At 44.0% G+C, this 24,736-nt stretch overlaps 2 protein-coding genes across 3 annotated transcripts in view; one reads left to right on the top strand and one right to left on the bottom strand.

Annotated features, from left to right (window-relative positions):
* Positions 1 to 18,005, top strand: part of LOC121532287 (protein arginine N-methyltransferase 8-B) — a 56,324-nt gene extending 38,319 nt beyond the window's left edge. For both annotated transcript variants that reach the window (XM_041838140.2, XM_041838141.2), the window contains 4 exons: positions 868 to 983; positions 3,465 to 3,615; positions 14,855 to 14,976; positions 15,651 to 18,005. In XM_041838140.2, coding sequence (XP_041694074.1) covers positions 868 to 983; positions 3,465 to 3,615; positions 14,855 to 14,976; positions 15,651 to 15,734 — 473 coding nt within the window. In that variant the 3' untranslated portion in view covers positions 15,735 to 18,005. The remainder of the gene's footprint in view (positions 1 to 867; positions 984 to 3,464; positions 3,616 to 14,854; positions 14,977 to 15,650) is intronic.
* A 73-nt stretch (positions 18,006 to 18,078) lies between these two features.
* The window catches only part of LOC121532288 (EF-hand calcium-binding domain-containing protein 4B), a 70,366-nt gene continuing 63,708 nt past the window's right edge, over positions 18,079 to 24,736 (bottom strand). Inside the window, exon 18 of the mRNA XM_041838142.2 lies at positions 18,079 to 19,466. Within this exon, the coding sequence (XP_041694076.2) occupies positions 19,379 to 19,466 (88 nt within the window). The 3' untranslated portion in view covers positions 18,079 to 19,378. The remainder of the gene's footprint in view (positions 19,467 to 24,736) is intronic.

A 24,736-nucleotide genomic window follows, 5' to 3' on the forward strand; every position in this document is an offset into this window, starting at 1 on the left:
GATCCAGATTGCAGACTGAGTCATCGCAATACATTGACACTTTTGTTTTTAACCCCTGGATTTCTAACCCCTTGATGTTCTTGTTGGATCTGATTTTAATAGCTAGCATTTCGATGGCCATAATAAATAGATATGGAGACAACAGACAGACTTGTTTTACTCTTCTTAACAGCTCAATACTTTCTGAGAAGTAACCATTATTTACTATTTTACACCTGGGGTTGCTTTACATAACTTTTAACCCATTGTATAAGAGATTCACTGAAATTAAAGTAGTCCAGGCATTTATATATAAATTCTAGTCGTACTTTATCAAACGCCTTTTCAAAATCTGCTATGAAGACCAGGCCTGGTGTCTTTGACGTTTCATAGTGTTCAACTGTTTCAAGTAATTGTTGTATATTATCTCCAATATATCATCCTTGTAAAAAACCTGTCTGATCAGAATGAACAATCTGGTAAAATCTTTTTTATTCTATGTGCTATGCATTTTGTCAGGATTTTTGCGTCACAACATTGAAGTGTAAGAGGCCTCCAGTCTTTTAAATGGACTGGATCTTAAACACACGATATTAAGGACTGTAACCATGCATAATACATGATCAGTTAGCCTGAGGAGAGAAGAGATTAGGCACTCTCTCTGTTTACTCGACTAACAGTGATGGTTAGCCGACACTGCGTCTGAAATGGCCCCCAATTCCCTATTTAGGCCACTACTTTTGACCAGATATCTTGGGCCCTGGTCAACTACATAGGGAGTAGGGTGCCATTTTGGACAAACACAATGAATTCCTCCTTCTCTAAGGCTGATTTATTTAATTGCCCTTCTTCCACAAAGGTGTTCCATAATGCACTGTGCATCCACAGGGTGGGAGAACGTGTATGGCTTTGACATGACCTGTATCCGTAACGTGGCAATGAAGGAGCCCCTGGTGGACATAGTTGACTCCAAACAGATGGTCACCAACTCCTTCCTGATCAAGGTCTGCTTTGTCTTCACTTCACGTGTGTGTGTGTGCGTGCGTGCGTGCGTGCATGCGTGCGTGCGTCTTTGTGTGTGCATGCATGTGTAGGACTATTGCATGTCTCTGTGTATGACTGTATATGTGGGTAGTTATTGAGTATTTGTGGAGAACAAGCAGTGTGAAAGCCCACAGTTGAATCCCAAACCATTGACTCAGCATTGTCTCTGCCCCAAAAAACGACGTCCTCTCTGGGCAGCTTTAAAAATAAAGTAAAAAACGGATGTCTTCAGTGCCCATATGAATGTACCCTACGATGTAACTGCAATGATGAGATAGATGTTCTTCTTCTTTGTTTTTATGTTTTATTATCTCGCTACCATACTGTGTTCAACCATGTCTCAAGAGGACCACAATGGAAATAAGTCCCTTTATTGTGTGTTATCCTCCATGATTTTACTCATGTGCATGTATGTCTTTTTCAAGTTTTATGTGTGCTTGTTTTCTTAAATGATCGAATTAATAAAGTTAAAAAATAAAAAACTCTACGCTCATGCAGTGTGGGATTTACATAACCAGTGTTACTGTTATTATTATAATGAGTCACCAGATTATATTATCTTGATATGTTAATTCAAATGGGGAACATAGCTGCTAAGCTACAGGTTTTGGACTGCTGAGGTGTGTACTTCTCATCCACACGCCTCAACGTAACTTGGCATTGTGGAAAACACTAGGAATCAAGACTTTTTAAACTATTTAACCTAATTCAAAATCAGGAAAGAGGCCATACGTGACAGTAAAGGGACTGTAAATCATCCACATACCAATCACAATCTAGTGGCGTATGTCCTCAGCTGGAAATGGACAATATGTCACCCTAATGTGATCCTCCAATGCCTTCTGGCCATGCTGTCTCTGTCCTTCACTACTAGCTACAGATTGTGCCATGCATGTCAATTCCCATGTCTAGACTGCTGATTGTCTGATTGTCTTGTTTATCTAGATTATTGATTTGGATTGTTCTGGCCGTTACTAAGTGCAGGTGTTAGATAACTAGCATGTCTTTCCATTGTTTCTTTCTAAAGCCTTTTGTCTGTAATAATAACAAGCAGGGAAATAATATTTGAAAAGTCAGTGTTTTATCTTGAAGATTTTGATACTGGCGCCTTGTTGCACTCACGCCTGGTAAGATAAAACCTGACAACCCGGAAAATGACAAGCCACTGACAAGCTTGTTGCATGTCTCTGAATGGATTACAGGATGAATCATATAATTAATATTTTACACAGACAGTGCGCAAAAGAGCTTAGGCTGTTAAAGGGATCAAAGAAGTTCCTCATGTTCAAAACGTTTCCTTTACTGTGAGTGAGCGAGAGCCGAAGATGAATTGTTGTCCTGCACTATGAAATATGACTTTAAGGAGTTTGTAGCACATAACCAAAATAAACAGTTGTTACTCTTACGAAACCTGGGAGTTGTTTGAGAAAGATAGCAGGGGAGGTTGACTTTTGAATTATGCTGGTTTAACTGCTGATTGCCCGATGCATAAAAATCATATTTTTCCACTGCAAATGTGGCACTTTGGAAACAGAGCCAGTGGCCCCCCGTGGTGAATGCATTATAGGGGACTGCATAACAACACATTATCTGAGCTCTAAACCATCTGTCTGTCTACCTAGCAGCAATGGATTCGAATGGGAGGATGCTCCTGATTGCTCTGTAATTAAACGCTAACGTGATTTGGGAACCGCTGTTGTGCTGACATTTGAGCGTGAAAGATTAAATGTGGGCCTCACCGGAGCAGAACGCTGTGTTTCACCACCATATGCTCACCTCTCTATCTCTCCTCTCCCACTGCAGAATCACAAGGCATTAGATACCCTTTTAAAATATGGGATATGAATCAGGGGATGTCTATAAAGGAGCAGGACGTCAGCACAATACAAGCCTGGCAATAGTTACTGCCTTGGTTCTCCAGCCAAATGACCCCATCTTCTCCTTGTTCATCCACCTTTAGTGGGGGTTTCTGGGCTGGTCCCTCTTGGGGGGAGGGGGTTTATGGGCTGGTCCCTCTTGGGGGGAGGGGGAGTTAGTGGGGTTTGGTTTCAGCTCCGTGGCCCTTGAACCCAAAGGGAGAGGTTGGAGCAGAGTAGCAGAGAGCAGAGGCTTCAGCCCTGACAGAGAGAACAAGAGGCTCAGGGATAATACAGGACACAATGCCCAGGGGCACCGCCACATAGATCATATGACTCACATATAAGACCTGGACCTGCTCCTTACAATACTTAAGACTTGGTCAGCTTCACATGACAGGCTGCTTCATGGCCACCAACAGAGGAAGAGTTAGGCCTACATGTACATATACAATGGAGAAACCACTGTGCTGGCAGTGAATGGTGTGAATAGAACCCCAATCACTATGGATTATGTATGTGATTATCATTAACACTGCTAGCTGTAGTTGTAACAGGGAAGTGTGGTTGTTCTCTCTTCAACAGGAGGTGGACATCTACACAGTGAAGACTGAGGACTTGTCCTTCACCTCAGCCTTCTGCCTTCAGATCCAGAGGAACGACTACATCCATGCCCTGGTCACCTACTTCAACATCGAGTTCACCAAGTGTCACAAGAAGACTGGCTTCTCCACCGGTATGTCCTCAACTCTCTCTCTTCCTATTTTCGTTCTCGTTCTCGTTCTCGGTCTCTCTCTCTGTTATAGATTTTCACACAGGCTTACACAGGTATAACCTAATTGTAGAGGTAAGATTGACATGTGATTAAAAGAGGAATGTGTAGGTCGGCAAAGGGCAAATGTTGGGGTTGGGGGGGGGGGGCAATAAACTGGATGATAAGAAAGTCTCAGTGTGGAAGGCTCATTAGCACTCTTTGTACCGTAGTACTAGCAGCTCTCCAGTTCACAGTGTTGTTATCAGACCAACTCCTGACAGACCCAGGGTTTTATCCTTTTAACTGGCGGCAGCAGCAGCAGATTATAGGCTAGGAGAGTCCTGCTGCTCCCTGACAGGTCAGCTAGAGTTCCAGCTCCCTGCCTACCATCCATCCTCCCATCCTCCCTGTGGGTTCCATCCCGATCCGCATTCACAGACAAAGACACCCCCCCAACCCACAACAGCAAACACTGATACACTATATACAGTGGGGGGGAAAAAGTATTTAGTCAGCCACCAATTGTGCAAGTTCTCCAACTTAAAAAGATGAGAGAGGCCTGTAATTTTCATCATAGGTACACGTCAACTATGACAGACAAAGTGAGAAAATAAAATCCAGAAAATCACATTGTAGGATTTTTAATGAATTTATTTGCAAATTATGGTGGAAAATAAGTATTTGGTCACCTACAAACAAGCAAGATTTCTGGCTCTCACAGACCTGTAACTTCTTCTTTAAGAGGCTCCTCTGTCCTCAACTCGTTACCTCTATTAATGGCACCTGTTTGAACTTGTTATCAGTATAAAAGACACCTGTCCACAACCTCAAACAGTCACACTCCAAACTCCACTATGGCCAAGACCAAAGAGCTGTCAAAGAACACCAGAAACAAAAGTGTAGACCTGCACCAGGCTGGGAAGACTGAATCTGCAATAGGTAAGCAGCTTGGTTTGAAGAAATCAACTGTGGGAGCAATTATTAGGAAATGGAAGACATACAAGACCACTGATAATCTCCCTCGATTTGGGGCTCCACGCAAGATCTCCCCCCGTGGGGTCAAAATGATCACAAGAACGGTGAGCAAAAATCCCAGAACCACATGGGGGGACCTAGTGAATGACCTGCAGAGAGCTGGGACCAAAGTAACAAAGCCTACCATCAGTAACACACTACGCCGCCAGGGACTCAAATCCTGCAGTGCCAGACGTGTCCCCCTGCTTAAGCCAGTACATGTCCAGGCCCATCTGAAGTTTGCTAGAGTGCATTTGGATGATCCATAAGAGGATTCGGAGAATGTCATATGGTAAGATGAAACCAAAATATAACTTATTGGTAAAAACTCAACTCGTCGTGTTTGGAGGACAAAGAATGCTGAGTTGCATCCAAAGAACACCATACCTACTGTGAAGCATGGGGGTGGGAAAATCATGCTTTGGGGCTGTTTTTCTGCAAAGGGACCAGGACGACTGATCCGTGTAAAGGAAAGAATGAATGGGGCCATGTATCGTGAGATTTTGAGTGAAAACCTCCTTCCATCAGCAAGGGCATTGAAGATGAAACGTGGCTGGGTCTTTCAGCATGACAATGATCCCAAACACACCGCCCGGGCAACGAAGGAGTGGCTTCGTAAGAAGCATTTCAAGGTCCTGGAGTGGCCTAGCCAGTCTCCAGATCTCAACCCCATAGAAAATCTTTGGAGGTAGTTGAAAGTCTGTGTTGCCCAGCGACAGCCCCAAAACATCACTGCTCTAGAGGAGATCTGCATGGAGGAATGGGCCAAAATACCAGCAACAGTGTGTGAAAACCTTGTGAAGACTTACAGAAAACTTTTGACCTGTGTCATTGCCAACAAAGGGTATATAACAAAGTATTGAGAAACTTTTGTTATTGACCAAATACTTATTTTCCACCATAATCTGCAAATAAATTCATAAAAAATCCTACAATATGATTTTCTGGATTTTTTTTTCTCATTTTGTCTGTCATAGTTGACGTGTACCTATGATGAAAATTACAGGCCTCTCTCATCTTTTTAAGTGGGAGAACTTGCACAATTGGTGGCTGACTAAATACTTTTTTCCCCCACTGTATATAAAGGTAAGTGGACACCCCTTCAAATTAGTGGATTCGGCTATTTCAGCCACACCCGTTGCTGACGGGTATAAAATTTAGAACACTGCCATGCAATCTCCATAGACAGACATTGGCAGTAGAATGGCCTTACAGAAGAGCTCAGTGACTTTCAACATGGCACCGTCAGAGGATATCACCTTTCCAACAAGTCAGTTCGTAAAATTTCTGCCCTGCTAGGGTTGCCCCAGTCAACTGTAAGTGCTGTTATTGTGAGAAACTAGGAGCAACAATGGCTTAGCTGCGAAGTGGTAGGCCACACAAGCTCACAGAACGGAACCGCCAAGTGCTGAAGTGCGTAGCACGTAAAAATCGTCTGTCCTCGGTTGCAACACTCACTACTGAGTACCAAACTGCATCTTGAAGCAACGTCAGCACAATAACTGTTAGTCGGGAGCTTTGTGAAATGGGTTTCCATGGCCGAGCAGCCGCACACAAGCCTAAGATCACCATGGGCAATGCCAAGCGTCGGCTGGAGTGGTGTAAAGCTCGCCACCATTTAACTCTGGAGCAGCGGAAATGTGTTCTCTGGAGTGATGAATTACGCTTCACCATCTGGCAGTCCGACTGATGAATCTGGGTTTGCCGGATGCCAGGAGAACGCTACCTGCCCCAATGCATAGTGCCAACTGTAAAGTTTGGTGGAGGAGGAATAATGGTCTGGGGCTGTTTTTCATGGTTCGGGCTAGGCCCCTTAGTTCCAGTGAAGGGAAATCTTAATGCTACAGCATACAATGACATTCTAGACGATTCTGTGCTTCCAACATTGTGGCAACAGTTTGGGGAAGGCCCTTTCCTGTTTCAGCATGACAATGCCCCCATGCACAAAGCGAGGTCCATACAGAAATGGTTTGTCGAGATCGGTGTAGAAGAACATGACTGGCCTGCACAGAGCCCTGACCTCAACTCCATCGAACACCTTTGGGATGAATTGGAACGCCGACTGCGAGCCAGGCCTAATCGCCCAACATCAGTGCCCGACCTCACTAATGCTCTTGGGGCTGAATGGAAGCCCCCGCAGCAATGTTCCAACATATAGTGGAAAGCCTTCCCAGAAGAGTGGAGGCTGTTATAGCAGCAAAGGAGGGACCAACTCCATATTAATGGCCATGATTTTGGAATGAAATGTTTGACGAGCAGGTGTCCACATACTTTTGGTAATGTAGTGTATCAACGCTAAAATTAGAAGAGCTTTGAGGCCCCAGTTGATTTGCATGTTCCTCAAAACGTAGAGCGATGAGCTGAGTTAATTTGGCAAGCATTGTGTTTGGATCAGTCAGTGAGCGACCTCTAGTGGTGGTGTGATGTTATACATCCTCTGATGTGATACCTCATAATATCTACATTAGTTTGCTTTCATTTTAATTTGTGATGCAAATAGGAGACTTTGAACTGTGACTTTCCGTGGCATGCATTTTGCAGAGGCAGCGGCAATATGACCATGTGTTGTCACTCTAAAAAGTGGACTATGTCTTAATTTTGACCTCCAATCATACAACTCTTCCACCTCTTCTTGTATTGATTTGAGCAAGTCCATCAGACCAAATCCCCTTAGCCAACGCTAAATCCTGCTAGCCTCACTGCACCCCTGATACACATCTAAATGCACACATGGAGGCCTAAGTCTTTACGGCCTTTGATTTCCTATATTCTCCTGGAGGACAGGTACAGTTGAAGTCGGAAGTTTACATACACTTAGGTTGGAGTCATTTAAAACTCATTTTTCAACCACTCCACAAATGTCTTGTAACAAACTATAGTTTTGGCAAGTCGGTTAGGACATCTACCTTGTGCATGACACAAGTAATTTTTCCAACCATCGTTTACAGACAGATTATTTCACTTATAATTCACTGTATCACAATTCCAGTGGGTCAGAAGTTTACATACACTAAGTTGACTGTGCCTTTTTAAACAGCTTGGAAAATTCCAGAAAATGATGTCATGGCTTTAAAAGCTTCTGATAGGCTAACTGACATCATTTGAGTCAATTGGAGGTGTACCTGTGGATGTATTTCAAGACCTACCTTCAAACTCAGTGCCTCATTGCTTGACATCATGGGAAAATCAAAAGAAATCAGCCAAGACCTCAGAAAAACAATTGTAGACCTCCACAAGTCTGGTTCATCCTTGGGAGCAATTTCCAAACGCCTGAAGGTACCACGTTCATCTGTACAAACAATAGTACGCAAGTATAAACACCATGGGATTACGCAGCCGTCATACCGCTCAGGAAGGAGACATGTTCTGTCTCCTAGAGATGAACGTACTTTGGTGCGAAAAGTGCAAATCAATCCCAGAACAACAGCAAAGGACCTTGTGAAAATGCTGGAGGAAACAGGTACAAAAGTATCTATATCCACAGTAAAACGAGTCCTATATCGACATAACCTGAAAGGCCGCTCAGCAAGGAAGAAGCCACTGCTCCAAAACCACCATAAAAAAGCCAGACTACGGTTTGCAACTGCACATGGGGACAAAGATCATACTTTTTGGAGAAATGTCCTCTGGTCTGATGAAACAAAAATAGAACTGTTTGGCCATAATGACCATCGTTATGTTTGGAGGAAAAAGGGGGGTGCTTGCAAGCCCAAGAACACCATCCCAACCGTGAGGCACAGGGGTGGCAGCATCATGCTGTGGGGGTGCTTTGCTGCAGGAGGGACTGGTGCACTTCACAAAATAGAGGAAGGAAAATTATGTGGATATATTGAAGCAACATCTCAAGACATCAGTCAGGAAGTTAAGGCTTGGTTGCAAATGGGTCTTCCAAATGGACAATGACCCCAAGCATACTTCCAAAGTTGTGCCAAATGGCTTAAGGACAACAAAGTCAAGGTATTGGAGTGGCCATCACAAAGCCCTGACCTCAATTTTTCTGCTCCCTCCAAAGATTTTCTATTGGGTTCAGGTCTGGAGACTGGCTAGGCCACTCCAGGACCTTGAGATGCTTCTTACGGAGCCACTCCTTAGTTGCCCTGGCTGTGTGTTTCGAGTCTTTGTCATGCTGGAAGACCCAGCCACGACCCATCTTCAATGCTTTTACTGAGGGAAAGAGGTTGTTGGCCAAGATCTCGCGATACATGGCCCCATCCATCCTCCCCTCCATACGGTGCAGTCGTCCTGTCCCCTTTGCAGAAAAGCATCCCCAAAGAATGATGTTTCGACCTCCATGCTTCACGGTTGGGATGGTGTTCTTGGGGTTGTACTCATCCTTCTTCTTCTTCTAAACACGGCGAGTGGAGTTTAGACCAAAAAGCTCTATTTTTGTCTCATCAGACCACATGACCATCTCCCATTCCTCCTCTGGATCATCCAGATGGTCATTGGCAAACTTCAGACGGGCCTGGACATGCGCTGGCTTGAGCAGGGGGACCTTGCGTGCGCTGCAGGATTTTAATCCATGACGGCGTAGTGTGTTACTAATGGTTTTCTTTGAGACTGTGGTCCCAGCTCTCTTCAGGTCATTGACCAGGTCCTGCCGTGTAGTTCTGGGCTGATCCCTCACCTTCCTCATGATCATTGATGCCCCACAAGGTGAGATCTTGCATGGAGCCCCAGACCGAGGGTGATTGACCGTCATCTTGAACTTCTTCCATTTTCTAATAATTGCGCCAACAGTTGTTGCCTTCTCACCAAGCTGCTTGCCTATTGTCCTGTAGCCCATCCCAGCCTTGTGCAGGTCTACAATTTTATCCCTGATGTCCTTACACAGCTCTCTGGTCTTGGCCATTGTGGAGAGGTTGGAGTCTGTTTGATTGAGTGTGTGGACAGGTGTCTTTTATACAGGTAACGAGTTCAAACAGGTGCAGTTAATACAGGTAATGAGTGGAGAACAGGAGGGCTTCTTAAAGAAAAACTAACAGGTCTGTGAGACCTTGGAATTCTTACTGGTTGGTAGGTGATCAAATACTTATGCCATGCAATAAAATGCAAATTAATTACTTAAAAATCATACAATGTGATTTTCTGGATTTTTGTTTTAGATTCCGTCTCTCACAGTTGAAGTGTACATATGATAAAAATTACAGACCTCTACATGCTTTGTAAGTAGGAAAACCTGCAAAATCGGCAGTGTATCAAATACTTGTTCTCCCCCCTGTGTGTGTGTGTGTGTGTGTGTGTGTGTGTGTGTGTGTGTGTGTGTGTGTGTGTGTGTGTGTGTGTGTTATATATATATATATATATATATATATATATATATATATATATATATATATATATATATATATATATATATATATATATATTGTGATGTCACGAGAGGCTGTGTCCTGGAGGGACGTTACATCCCCTGAGATGGCTGCAAACCCAGACAGCTATGGCTCCATCTGCTGGTATGGTCGGGAACTCCAACCCTCTATGGCCAATCTTCCCACGCAGCTGAAACCAATCAGGAGCTGATGAGCTGAAGGTTTGGTTGAAGGGAAGAGACACACTGGGGGTGAGGGGGTGGAAGAGAAGAGACACGGTCTCGAGGTTGGGTCTGGGAGAGACAGAATGGTGTTATTATTTCGTTAGTTGCCGAAGACCTTTAATAAAATCCTTGTTTTGGTTGAACCTGGTCTCCTTGCACTACTTGGGCAATCCCGCTGGAAGCTGTAGCCTCTCGTGGCATCACAGATGGTGGAGAATACGGGCACGCTCAAGCGTTAATAGTGCATGTCAGAGGAGGATACCGAAGGTTTGATCACCCAGTTTTCCAAGTTGGCCGTAGGCTCCCCGCCGACTGAAATGGAGGACATATTGAAAGCCCTTGTTGCTGGCCAGCAAGCCCAGATGCAAGCGAACGTGGCTCTCTTGGAGGAGCAAAAGAAAGCCAACCTTCTGAAGGCAGAGGAATTGCAGTTGCAGAGACAGAGGGTGGTCCAAAATACCCGCCCAATAAAGGCAAGTGACTTTATATCTAAGATGGGAGCTACCGATGACATTGAGGCATACCTGCATGCATTTGAGGCCACGGCCACTAGAGAAGCCTGGCCCAAGCAACAGTGGGTTGGTCTGTTAGCCCCCTTTCTAACCGGGGAAGCGCTGAATGCTGTCCGGGACCTGGGCCCTGACCAGGTTACTGACTATGATGCCCTGAAGTCTGAGATCCTCAGCAGATATGGACTCACAAAATTTGGTATGGCCCAGCGCTTTCACAGTTGGACCTTCCAACCAGACCAACCTCCTCGGGCGCAGATGCATGAACTTGTCCGAATCGCAAGGAAATGGCTGGATCCGCAGAGGAATACAGCAGCGGCGGTGGTGGAGGCCGTTGTGGTGGATCGTTACCTACGCGCCCTGCCTTATGAGGCAAAACGGTTCATCAGTCAACAGGCCTTGACCACGGCTGATCTGACCGTGGAAGCTGTGGAAAAGTACCAGGCCACAGCGGAGATGCTGAATGCTTCCCGAAAAAGACCCCAGGAGTGCGGCCCCACCACAAATGGGAAGGACCCGTCCAAAGGACCCCCAAGGTCTCGAACCCAGCCACGTCAGGACTTATCCCGGCTCCAGGGGGAGCCAGAAACCAGGCGGGTCCAAGAAGAGTACACCAGGAGGGGGAAACTCGACAGTGTTACCGGTGTGGGGAGATGGGACATATCTCCTGGCAGTGTGGGAAACCAGCCGATGAACCTATGCCCACTGCGGAGTCCTCCAGCTCAGCACCCACACACCGGGTTGCCTCGCTCTTGGGAGTCGTAGATGGCGGCCCAGATCGACCCCCCCACCTGCCCGGTAACTGTGAATCACCATGATGTGGAGGCCTTACTGGATTCTGGTAGCCGGGCCACCCTGGTGCGTAAGGATTTGGTGGGCCCAACGTGTCTGACCCCGGGGAAAGTCCTCCCAGTTTCCTGTGTCCATGGAGACACCAGAGAATACCCCATTACTGAACTTACAATGACCAGCACACGGGGCACCATACACACGACGGCGGGGGTGGTTGATTCCCTCCCCGTCCCTGTCCTAATTAGACGAGACTGCCCAGCCTTTTACCCACTCTGGAGAGAGTCTCAGGAGAGGATAACCCGAGTACCTCGGAAACGGAGAGGCAAGACTCATCCTGGGAAGGCTCCGGTGCAATCCTCCGAATTACTCACTCCCGCCCGGGCTCTGATAGGGATGGCAGGTGCCCAGACCGACACAGAGACGGAGCTACAGAATCTGGACAAAGAACTGTCTGGTCTGAAGGGGACCGCTGAGAGGTATCGTTTGTTAAAGCAACAGTTAGACATGAAGACAGAAGAGTTAGATATCCTCCAGGCTAAACTCCAACAGAGCTCCTTCCATAAGCAACAGGAGGAGCTGGAGAGGCTGCGCAGGACCATCAAGGAGTGTGAGGAGACCCTGCGCAGTAGTAAGGAGGTCCAGAAGAAGGCCGAGGAGAAGTACAAGGTGTTGGAGAACAAGATGAAGAATGCGGAGGCAGAGAGAGAGAAGGAACTGAAAGCTGCTCAACAGAAGCTAAACTCTGCTAAAACCAAGGCTGATGCGTTCAGTAAGAAACTCAAGGAGAGACAACAGGAGGCTGAGTCCCTGGTCCTAGAGTTGGAGGAGTTGAAGAGAGAGCAGTCTGGCAAGCACCACGGCAATGCGGACGCCCTCTCCCGGCGTGATGCCTTCTTCACTGCCTTTACCCCGACGAGGACGTCGGTCCCGAGGAGGGGGATGTGTGATGTCACGAGAGGCTGTGTCCTGGAGGGACGTTACATCCCCCTGAGATGGCTGCAAACCCAGACAGCTATGGCTCCATCTGCTGGTATGGTCGGGAACTCCAACCCTCTATGGCCAATCTTCCCACGCAGCTGAAACCAATCAGGAGCTGATGAGCTGAAGGTTTGGTTGAAGGGAAGAGACACACTGGGGGTGAGGGGGTGGAAGAGAAGAGACACGGTCTCGAGGTTGGGTCTGGGAGAGACAGAATGGTGTTATTATTTCGTTAGTTGCCGAAGACCTTTAATAAAATCCTTGTTTTGGTTGAACCTGGTCTCCTTGCACTACTTGGGCAATCCCGCTGGAAGCTGTAGCCTCTCGTGGCATCACAATATATATATATATATTTTACAATTCCATTTAAATTCCAATTCAAACAGTCCAATTCCATTCCAATTCCATAACTTGAAGATTGTTGAAATTCGAATTGAATTCAATGTAAATTAGTTAATTCAAGAATTTTAAATTGGAAATTACCCCAACCCTGATAGTGATTCACGTGTATACCAATGGCGGTCAGTGCTGTTTATGATGAGGGAGGATGATTATTTTTTTCATGAGCATGGCCTTCTTTCTATTACAGCATGTTGGATGACTGTCATTCATATTCCATTCAGCTCAATGTAACATCGATAGGTTTAGGCTACTACATGATACTATAATTTTCCTTATACCCATCATGAGGTTGCAACATCCTAGCCTATGAATGAAAGGTTACAACGTAGGTGCAACAAAGGTCGAGATAAATTTGAGATGACAGACAGTGACACATGGACAGACAGTGACACATTCAATACCGCCTTGCACACTCTTGCCTGCATCTAGCTTATCTAGGGTGTAATCATTAGTCCAACAGTTGCAAATTAGAGTTTCTATTGGACAAATTCAGGTATTTTTATCCCCGTTTCAGTTTGCTTCCGTTTAAGAAACATTTTCAACAGAATCAGCGGAATGAATACACCCCTGATCACGCATAAACACAGTTCACTTTCATAGCAGCCACGTTGTATTCCCTCTCACATTTTCCCTTCGTTTGTGGACTTCAATGAACAACACATCAGCTGTATGTGGTGAAAAAACCTTTCCAAGCCAAATTATGTCATAACCGCTACACACAGCCTACATCGTTGTCCCCATATTAGATAAAGTAAAGTGAACATAGCTAATAGAACTAATGCGTTATTAAACCCGCTACAATCATGCAGTAATGTTACAGTGTATAGTCAGTAAGCAGTTACACCGGTGGTCCCCGGTGGCAATAAATTAATAAAACCAAAAGCTTACCTTGACTTGGAAGAGTTCCAGTGTTGTGTTGGATAGTCATAGCCAGCTAGCTAACATAGCATCCCTCTGTTTGAGCCGGGTGTTTTAGTAACTAAACTAGCCAGCTGCATTTGCTAGCTAAATAAGTGAAACTGAAAGTGAAAAAAAATGACACTCTCTCTCTCTCTTGCTTCTCCTTCATTTTTGAAGAAATTAATTTGTAGAAAACTGTTCAACTATTGTCTTTCTCTCTCTTTGAGTCAACTACTCACCACAATTTATGCACTGCAGTGCTAGCTAGCTATAGCTTATGCTTTCAGTACTAGATTAATTCTCTGATCCTTTGATTGGGTGGACAACATGTCAGTTCATGCTGCAAGAGCTCTGACAGGTTGGAGGATGTCCTCTGGAAGTTGCCATAATTACTGTGTAAGTCTATGGAAGGGGGTGAGAACCAAGAGCCTCCTAGGTTTTGTATTGACGTCAATGTACAAAGAGGAGGACGGAAGCTAGCTGTCCTCAGGCTACACCATGGTGATACCCTACAGAGTGCTGTTGAGGCTACTGTAGACCTTCATTGCAAAACAGTGTGTTTTAATAAATTATTTGGTGACATATATTTAGTATAGTTTTATCTAAAAAGGATAACTTTTTTAATGTTTTACCATTTTTATGGAATTCACTGAGGAGGATGGTCTTTCCCTTCCTCCTTTGAGGAGCCTCCACTGGTGTATACTGATCAGAACACTACATAGTATGTATACTGAATAAAAATATAAACACAACATGCAACTATTTCAAAGATTTTACTGAGTTAGAGTTCATATAAGGAGATCAGTCAATTGAAATAAATAAATTAGGCCCTAATCTATGGATTTCACATGACTGGGCAGGAGCGCAGCCATGAGTGGGCCTGGGAGGGCATAGGCCTACCCACTTGGGAGCATGCCCACCCACTGGGGATCCAGGCCCAGCCAATCAGAATGAGTTATTTCCCATACAAGGCCTTTATTACAGATAGAAATCCTCTCAGATATTAAGATAAAAACGTTTGCATTGGACCTTTAAGCACACAGACCTGAAGTTAGGATTGGGCCCTAACTGCCTGTCTGTCTTCCTACAGCCCCTGATGCTCCGTACACACACTGGAAACAGACAGTGTTCTACCTGGAGGACTACCTGACTGTGAGAAGAGGGGAAGAGATCATCGGCAGCATCAACATGAAGCCCAACGACAAGAACATAGTGAGTGTCTGGAATCTATGACCAGTAAAAAGTAATCAACTTTAACATAGAAGTTATACTTATAGCTGCGGTTTCTGGGACACAGTCTAGTCTTGGACTAAAAAGCAAGATCAATGGAGAATCTCCATTGAAAGTGCTTTGTAGTCCAGTACTAGACCTAATCTGTGTCCGGGAAACCGCCCCATCTAGGTACCAGAGTTTTGGTCTGGTCAAATGTTGAGAGAAAAAAGGCCCTAGCCCCTACCTACTGCATGATAGCTAGAGATCCTGGCCCCACAGGGATAGGTACAGGTCATACATATAACATCTGTACTTGTCTATCAAAATGAAGTCAGAAGGTCAAATAAAGTCATTTCAGGCAGATAAAGCATTTATTCTAACATTATATAGCTAGAAAGAAACTAAATTCCACTACTACCTCTCCACAATAGACTGCTTGTTTTAATCATAATCTTTGTGATAAAGGTCAAAGGAGAGAGAACACTCTGATCATTTCCAGACCCCAGACCAAACAGGAGATGATGATACCGAGTCCTGGAATCCACCCCACCCTCTTTCCTCATCTGTACAAATTGCCTGTGTGAGAGCTTTCAGGTGACAGGCCTGAAATAAGAAAAGTCTGATTGAACACTCACTTTGATCTCTCTTTCTCTTTCTCTTTCTCTTTCTCGCAGCGTGACTTGGACTTTACCTTTGAGCTGGATTTCAAAGGACAGTTATGTGAGGCAGCCATCTCCCACGACTACAAGATGCGTTAGCTAAGTGTCCAATAGGGAGTGCCGGTGTGCAGTGCTGCCTGCAGCAAAACAAACAGGCAGAGGCACTCCCCTTGACAACAGACACTGAGGAGAGAGGATGGGGTGGAGGGAGAAGAGAGAGTGGGATGTAGGAATGAGAGAGGTTGGGATGGAGGGAGGAGATTGTGGTATGCAGGAATCAGAGAGGAGATAGAGGGATGAGAGAGGATGGATGGAGGGATATGCCAGATCAGAAGAATCAGGTTATGATGAGAGAAGAGCATAAGTGCAGGGGTGGCACTCCAAGCAATATCAACATGCCCACATCGACACCTCTCACCGGCTCTTAACTGTTAGGTCAACTGTTCAGAGGACAACTTTGAATGTAACACCTTGTGAATTCAATAATGTTCTAGTCATTATGAATGTTATTGATTATTGATCTATACTGTATGTGAGAGGTGGCAACCAACGTTATCTTGATTTTGTTAATTGTTCATCCAAAATAATCAGGCCACAGGATTAGTTAGAAGAAAATATTTTGTAAGTGAGCTTCAGTGTTTGGAGCCCATATGATCAATTACTGCAGTTACTGTACTTCGCTTTTATATAGCATATAACAATAATTTTTAATATTCTACAGCCTAGGCCAGTAGTTATGATTTTTCTTCAAATAGACTTTTAAATTACCCAATTCTGCATATTTCTTAATCATCTTCACCGTATCTGGTAGTGCAGTAATTAAATGTATTGGCCAAGAATAATTCAGTGCTGCATACTGTATGTGTAATGATGTGAATGATAGTGTGTGTTTGCAATCAGGTGATGTACTGTAGCTTTTTGGGAGCGTGCAATATAACAGTGTGAGAGCTCATACATTTGTGCAGCTTGCACTCCAAAGTGTGGTCTGTGGTTTCTATTAGAGCTGTGATGTCAACGTTGTAATCAGCATAGTCTGCGGCTCTTGTCTAGATGCCTGCAAAAGCTCCTGACCCACTGGGCAGACACTAGTTGAATCAATGTTGTTTCCACGTCATTTCAAGGAAATGACGTTGAACCAACGTGGAATATACTTTGAATTGACGTCTGTGCCCAGTGGGATATTTCTCCCACCCCCATAGCGACATTCTATAGTGCTGTTTTTTGCCCATACCATAGATAGTTCATTAGGTAATAATGATCTTCAATAATAACCACTGTCTCTTGAATTCTGTAAGATGGTTGAAGTGGACACACTGAAGCCACACCAAGAAGTGGTGAGTGTGCTGCAGCATTCAGTGGGTGGGGCCTCACATCGGTAGCTGCTGCTCACTGAACTCCTCTCAATTTGAGGGCCTTGTAGTTACCATGTTTGCTCTGGCTCTGCTGATCTCGAGTCAGTAACTGGCCTGTCCTCAGAGCCTGGCCTAGCAACTGTCAGCGGTTAGTCCTGTCGTTAGATCAGTAGCATAGAGAGAGTTCATTCCAGCCTCTCTGCTCAGCGCTGGAGTTGATGGACTCCCTTCACCTGTGCTCTTACTAACTCTAAGGTCATCGCCAAGGCAACAACTGGAAGTGTCCTCCAGTCCAACTGTGTGACCTCCCCTCACAGTTGTGTAGTACTGTTACACCATCCTTCCTTACGAAATACATTCTATCTGCAGCCAAGATACAGACTCACTTCCAGTCCCCTCGCTCTTCCATGTCTCTCAATGAAGATCATCAGCACAACACTTATGACCATTCAGAAGACATACAGTGTGACATGCCATGTATGAGTAGACTAGTGGCTAGTAATGAGTGAGTGACATTTGACTCATGTACAATCTGTTCCGTAAAGGGTCTGAGTATTGATCTAGGAGGGCAGGTTTCATGTTGAGAGCTGTCTCTTGTGAGCATATAGTATGTCCTCCTTACCTTTTTTGCTTTTGATCCAGTATCTGCCTGTGTGTTTTGATGTGCAGGTTGGTTTATTATTTATATACTGTATGTGTAGCATAGTGTGTAAAATAGAATAAAAAAGCAATAAAATACTATAAACCATGAAGAAAATCTAACTGAAATAGTATCCACTAAGTAGATTATGTACAGTTGCATGCATACAACTGTTTACACCCAGTAGCCTACTGAAGTACTAAAACAACATGGTTGCCACTTTCATTCAACTCAGCTACTGAAATTGTGCTATATGTTAATTTCGTATGACAATTACATTTTCTATTGAGTTTAAAAATAGTGCTATTTAAGCGTTGTATTGTTAATTGTACCTGCTGTCATGTAAGAGTTAAATTAAAGTTAAGCTAAAGGCTAACATTGTCCACTAGGTGGCATCTGTAATTCAAGTTTTTACAACCATCTGATTATTTCATTCACAAGATCGCCGAAATAAATATACAATATCCATTTATTATTCAGAGAAACCATACAACATTTTTCATATTTACATTTTCACATACATTATTGTGCAAGAACACAGGCACAGTAGCGTGGCACAAATGCAACCGGGTTGGTTCGTTTAGAGTGGTCATGAATCTATTGCACATTGTCAAATACACAAGAGATACTCTACACTGGAGAGCCCCAAATGATGATTTGTCAGTGTTCCTCAACATCCCAGAACATACACATACTAATGACACCTCCATTGTCTCATATGTATCTATGGGAAGCTAAGTTGCTATACTGTACGGGTGCAGTGACCGTGTACATTACAATATGTTATATTACAACAAATTCCCAGCTGGAGCTCAAGATAATTTGTTCAAGAATACTTGGTGCTATACCAACTTTTATGGAATTATTAGAATAAATGTTTTAGCACGTCCACAAACAAATACTTATAAGAGATCTGGTTGTTGAAAAGGCATATCCCTTGGCAAGATTGAGCAAACAACTACAGTACAACAACAGACAACTCCTTCATAGAAATAACACTGCGCCAATTATATAAAAAAGCCAAATAGTGGTGACAGTTTGCATGCAAACGCTTTGATAGAGGTCCAGTATGGCAGAGCTCTATTACCGTCCAGTCATTGCAAAGGCATTTCTATACACATAGTTGACTTCTGGACAATCGTCCCAATGTACAACAGTAAACCTTATTACGTTTGAGGGATAGGCTCATCTATTAACCAAATTGATCTGAGAGAGTCAAAATCTGACATAATATTAACTCTTCTTTACTGCTGGAAATGTTCAATAGGTTCTGAACAAAATCCCGATTTCACAAATTGGCCAAAACCTAACCCAGCATAAACAAAGTTTACTTTCTTGAAAGATTACTTTTTCATTTTTATACAGTATATTTGTTTGACACACTGTTGGTTTTGGCTTAGCTGGTTGAAAATACATTTTCATAAAAAATACATTGTAGTTATTAGGAAAATACATCTATGTGCTATTATAATAGTGCAATACTGTCTTTTTTTATTTAATTCTATTCACCTATGGTAGTGTCAGCCCGTAGCCTGGCCCTTTCATGGTGTGAAGTGCTAAGATAAAATCTGAAAGAGGTGTTTTAAAAGCCACAGATTCATGAAAAACAGGTGTACACACTGCATGTGTAGAGAGAGAGTTAGAGTGAAACCGAGACAGAGAGATCGAGAGAGGTATTGTGCTGTAGATCCTTGAGTTCCTAAGGACCGGAGTTCAGAAAGTACAGTGAACAGGTAATAGCCTTTTTGTTGCTAGCAGCAGGACCTCTTCTTCTGTGAAGGGCTGTTCACCAGTTGGATCGTCTTCTCTTTCTCTCTGTCCTCCTGCTCTTTCAGAATTCTAGAAGACACAGGAAAAGAGATTTCCCTAAGAAATGCGCCAGTCACACACACAGTATACTGTAGGTTCATTGTTTATTATTGAGAGTAAGAACCCAACCTCAACCTCTATTACAGTGCAAGATTCTGATCCTATTATAGAAGTTGGGAGCATTTCAAGTTCTAGGATAAAGTTATGTATACGTGTCTAAAGTGTCTATTTAGAAATGATAAGATTGGCCATTGTTTTCCTTATCTTGCCCTGTACTTGTTAATATCAACACAGAGAAAGGGACTATTGTAACTCCCGACACACTGACACATTTGGCTTAATGTGAGTTGTTAGATTTCACTGCAGACCGCATAAAGCCCAGCTTGGACTAAGTCCAAGCAGACAGTTATTACATTTTGGCCTGACAGTATTACGTTTGTTTTCCCGTCATATACAGTGCATTCAAAGTATTCAGACCCCTTCCCTTTTTCCACATTTTGTTACGTTACAGCCTTATTCGAAAATTGATTAAATTTGTTTTTTTCCCTCATCAAATCTACACACAATACCCAATAATGACAAAGTGAAAACAGGTTTAGACATTTTTGCAAATGTATTCAATATAAAACACAGAAATACCTTATTTACATAAGTATTCAGACCCTTTGCTATGAGACTCGAAATTGAGCTCAGGTGCATCCTGTTTCCATTGATCATCCTTCAGATGTTTCTACAACTTGATTGGAGTCCACCTGTGGTAAATTCAATTGATTGGACATGATTTGGAAAGGCACACACCTGTCTATATAAGGTCCCACAGTTGACAGTGCATGTCAGAGCAAAAACCAAGCCATGAGGTTGAAGGAATTGCCCGTAGAGCTCCGAGACAGGATTGTGTCGAGGCTACCAAAAAATGTCCCCAAGAACACAATGGCCTTCATCATTCTTAAATGGAAGAAGTTTGCAACCACCAAGTCTCTTCCTAGAGCTGGCCGCCCGGCCAAACTGAGCAATCGGGGGAGAAGGACCTTAGTCAGGGAGGTGACCAAGAACCCAATGGTCACTCTGACAGAGCTCCAGAGTTCCTCTGCGGAGATGGGAGAACCTTCCAGAAGGACAACCATTACATTTACATTTACATTTTAGTCATTTAGCAGACGCTCTTATCCAGAGCGACTTACAGTTAGTGAATACATATTTTTTTTTTTTTTTTTTTTTTATACTGGCCCCCCATGGGAAACGAACCCACAACCCTGGCGTTGCAAACGCCATGCTCTATCAACTGAGCTACATCCCTGCCGGCCATTCCCTCCCCTACCCTGGACGACGCTGGGCCAATTGTGCGCCGCCCATGAGTCTCCCGGTCGCGGCCGGCTGCGACAGAGCCTGGATTCGAACCAGGATCTCTAGTAGCACAGTTAACACTGCGATGCAGTGCCTTAGACCACTGCGCCACTCAGGAGCACTCCACCAATCAGGCTTTTATGGTAGAGTGGCCAGACGGAAGCCACTCTTCAGTAAAAGGCACATGACAGCCCACTTGGAGTTTGCCAAAAGGCACCTAAAGGACTCTCAGACCATGACAAACAAGATTCTCTAGTCTGATGAAACCAAGATTGAACTCTTTGGCCTGAATGCCAAGCGTCACGTCTGGAGGAAACCTGGCACCATCCCTACAGTGAAGCATGGTGGTGGCAGCATCATGCTGTGGAGATGCTTTTCAGCGGCAGGGACTGGGAGACTAGTCAGGATCGAGGGAAAGATGAACGGAGCAAAGTACAGAGAGATCCTTGATTGAAAACCTGCTCCAGAGCGCTCAGGACCTCAGACTGGGGTGAAGGTTCACCTTCCAACAGGACAACGACCCTAAGCACACAGCCAAGACAACGCAGGAGTGGCTTCGGGACAAGTCTCTGAATGTCCTTGAGTGGCCCAGCCAGAGCCCGGACTTGAACCCGATCGAACATCTCTGGAGAGACCTATCCAACCTGACAGAGCTTGAGAGGATCTGCAGAGAAGAATGGGAGAAACTCTTGTCGTAGAATTACAACATTATGTTAATCACATTACTTTTATATTAGAATGTGTTCCTATAATAGTACTTTCACAGTCAGTTTTTCCGAGAGGAGCCTCTGAGGCTTAATGCTGACAGTTGATTTACGATGGCCTGGTGAGAAAACACTCCATTCCATTATTAGTGTCTTTGTTGAATGCTGGTCTGTCTGCCAGGGTGAGGAGAACCTTCCCTCCAGATTATTAATGAGCACTGGACTTCATAAATTAAGGGAAGGACTTAGTATCCTATGTTGCATTAGTATTTCTGTATAAACAAGTATTAAATGAACTAGAGACATATTTGGCGCCATGCACATATTGCTGTCTGTTGCATGAGAGCACAATGTACCTTTTGTATAAAGTCATCTTTTCCTCGTCACGAGGACTCAAAGACTATAAAAAGTTGTAACCTAACCCTTATTATTTGGGCCTTAACTCTACACCACTGGGTGACCATTAACGTTCCATTACTGGAGTAGTTAAATAATAAGGTTTGATGGTTTTGAAGAAATCTACAAGTCTCTCCTTTGATTAGAATAATGACCATGACAATATTGGCGACGAGGATGGGATGATAATCTTCATTTTGCTGATTGTTCCCAGGGTAATCCAGGTTAACTGTGCGAGGAGTTGCATTAGATGCAGCTGGGAAAGCCACACTCCACTAGACGGAGCAAATCGGATCCCCACCTGGCTGGGAGCGTCAGCTGAATGGATACATCATTTCGAACAGAATTAGATTAAGGGTGAGACTGATTTCTTTCAATAATTAAACTTGAAAGTGCACAGAATTAATAGTACTAGTTGAACATTAATTGAACATTGTTAATGTTGAGTGGGCAATTTAGTCGTAGATGTTGAACATTTATTGAACATTGTTGAGTGGGCAGTTTAGGCGAAAATGTTGAGTGGAGAAGAAAAAATAAATTTCACGTAGCTAATGATATATTTTTCTTGAAAGACATGTTACCCTTATCCTAGGTTGTGGGGTAGGTTGGAAAAGTGAGTATAGTCTCTTATTTACCTAGGTAAGAAGTGGGCAGTTAGGCAAAAAGGGTGTTCATTATTTAAACTATTCCTGAGGGACGTGGAGTAGGTTTGGAAAAGATAAATAGGTACAGTATCTCACAAAAGTGAGTACACCCCTCACATTTTTGTAAATATTTGAGTATATCTTTTCATGTGACAACACTGAAGAAATGACACTTTGCTGCAATGTAAAGTAGTGAGTGTACAGCTTGTATAACAGTGTAAATTTGCTGTCCCCTCAAAATAACTCAACACACAGCCATTAATGTCTAAACCGCTAGCAACAAAAGTGAGTACACCCCTAAGTGAAAATGTCCAAATTGGGCCCAATTAGCCATTTTCCCTCCTCGGTGTCATGTGACTCATTTGTGTTACAAGGTCTCAGGTGTGAATGGGGAGCAGGTGTGTTAAATTTGGTGTCATCGCTCTCACACTCCCTCATACTGGTCACTGGAAGTTCCAGTGGCAAAGAACTCTCTGAGGATCTGAAAAAAAGAATTGTTGCTCTACTTATAGATGGCCTGGGCTATAAGAAGATTGCCAAGACCCTTAAACTGAGCTGCAGCACGGTGGCCAAGACCATACAGCGGTTTAACAGGACAGGTTCCACTCAGAACAGGCCTCGCCATGGTCGACCAAAGAAGTTGAGTGCACGTGCTCAGCGTCATATCCAGAGGTTGTCTTTGGGAAATAGACGTATGAGTGCTGCCAGCATTGCTGCAGAGGTTGAAGGGGTGGGGGGTCAGCCTGTCAGTGCTCAGACCGTACGCCGCACACTGCATCAAATTGGTCTGCATGGCTGTCGTCCCAGAAGGAAGCCTCTTCTAAAGATGATGCAAAGCCCGCAAACAGTTTGCTGAAGACAAGCAGACTAAGGACATGGATTACTGGAACCATGTCCTGTGGTCTGACGAAACCAAGATAAACGTATTTGGTTCAGATGGTGTCAAGCGTTTGTGGCGGCAACCAGGTGAGGAGTACAAAGACAAGTGTGTCTTGCCTACAGTCAAGCATGGTGGTGGGAGTGTCATGGTCTGGGGCTGCATGAGTGCTGCCAGCACTGGGGAGCTACAGTTCATTGAGGGAACCATGAATGCCAACATGCACTGTAACATACTGAAGCAGAGCATGATCCCCTCCCTTCGGAGACTGGGCCGCAGGGCAGTATTCCAACATGATAATGACCCCAAACACACCTCCAAGACGACGACTGCCTTGCTAAAGAAGCTGAGGGTAAAGGTGATGGACTGGCCAAGCATGTCTCCAGACCTAAACCCTATTGAGCATCTGTGGGGCATCCTCAAACGGAAGGTGGAGGAGTGCAAGGTCTCTAACATCCACCAGCTCCGTGATGTTGTCATGGAGGAGTGGAAGAGGACTCCAGTGGCAACCTGTGAAGCTCTGGTGAACTCCATGCCCAAGAGGGTTAAGGCAGTGCTGGAAAATGATGGTGGCCACACAAAATATTGACACTTTGGGCCCAATTTGGACATTTTCACTTAGGGGTGTACTCACTTTTGTTGTCAGCGGTTTAGACATTAATGGCTGTGTGTTGTGTTATTTTGAGGGGACAGCACATTTACACTGTTATACAAGCTGTACACTCACTACTTTACATTGTAGCAAAGTGTCATTTCTTCAGTGTTGTCACATGAAAATATATACTAAAATATTTAAAATATTTACAAAAATGTGAGGGGTGTACTCACTTTTGTGAGATACTGGATCTCATTATGAACCCTAGGAATGTCGGCGATCTACAATTGAAGTATAAGAAATCCTGTTTGGAGAACAGGTTGCGTGTACCGGTGTATCTGACGTCTAGACATTGTATTTCGGCCAGTCTTTTAGGGTGTGGTCCGGCCATTGTATCTCGGGGGGACCGATCCCTGCAGGTTTCCCAAATTTGGAAACCTTAGAGATTTATGATTATGGGAAAATTGGTTATGGTAAAATGTTAATGTAATAGATTTGACATTCCAAATTTGGGCCCGTTATAGAATAAAATATTCCTGCAGGTTATAACAATGTTGATTCAGTGTGTTTGGGAATAGTATTGTGTGAATGTGATATGAGAGTTGTGTGAATGTGGAAATAAGTCTTAGTCTGTGGTTTGGATAATAAAATATAGAAATGTGTATAATAATCTGATTTAAATGTGGATAATACGTTTCGATATGTAACGTTATCTTGGGGTTGCGTCCATCACTGCCCAT

Source organism: Coregonus clupeaformis, chromosome 19, assembly GCF_020615455.1.
Source record: "Coregonus clupeaformis isolate EN_2021a chromosome 19, ASM2061545v1, whole genome shotgun sequence".
NCBI classification, from domain to species: Eukaryota; Metazoa; Chordata; class Actinopteri; order Salmoniformes; family Salmonidae; genus Coregonus; species Coregonus clupeaformis.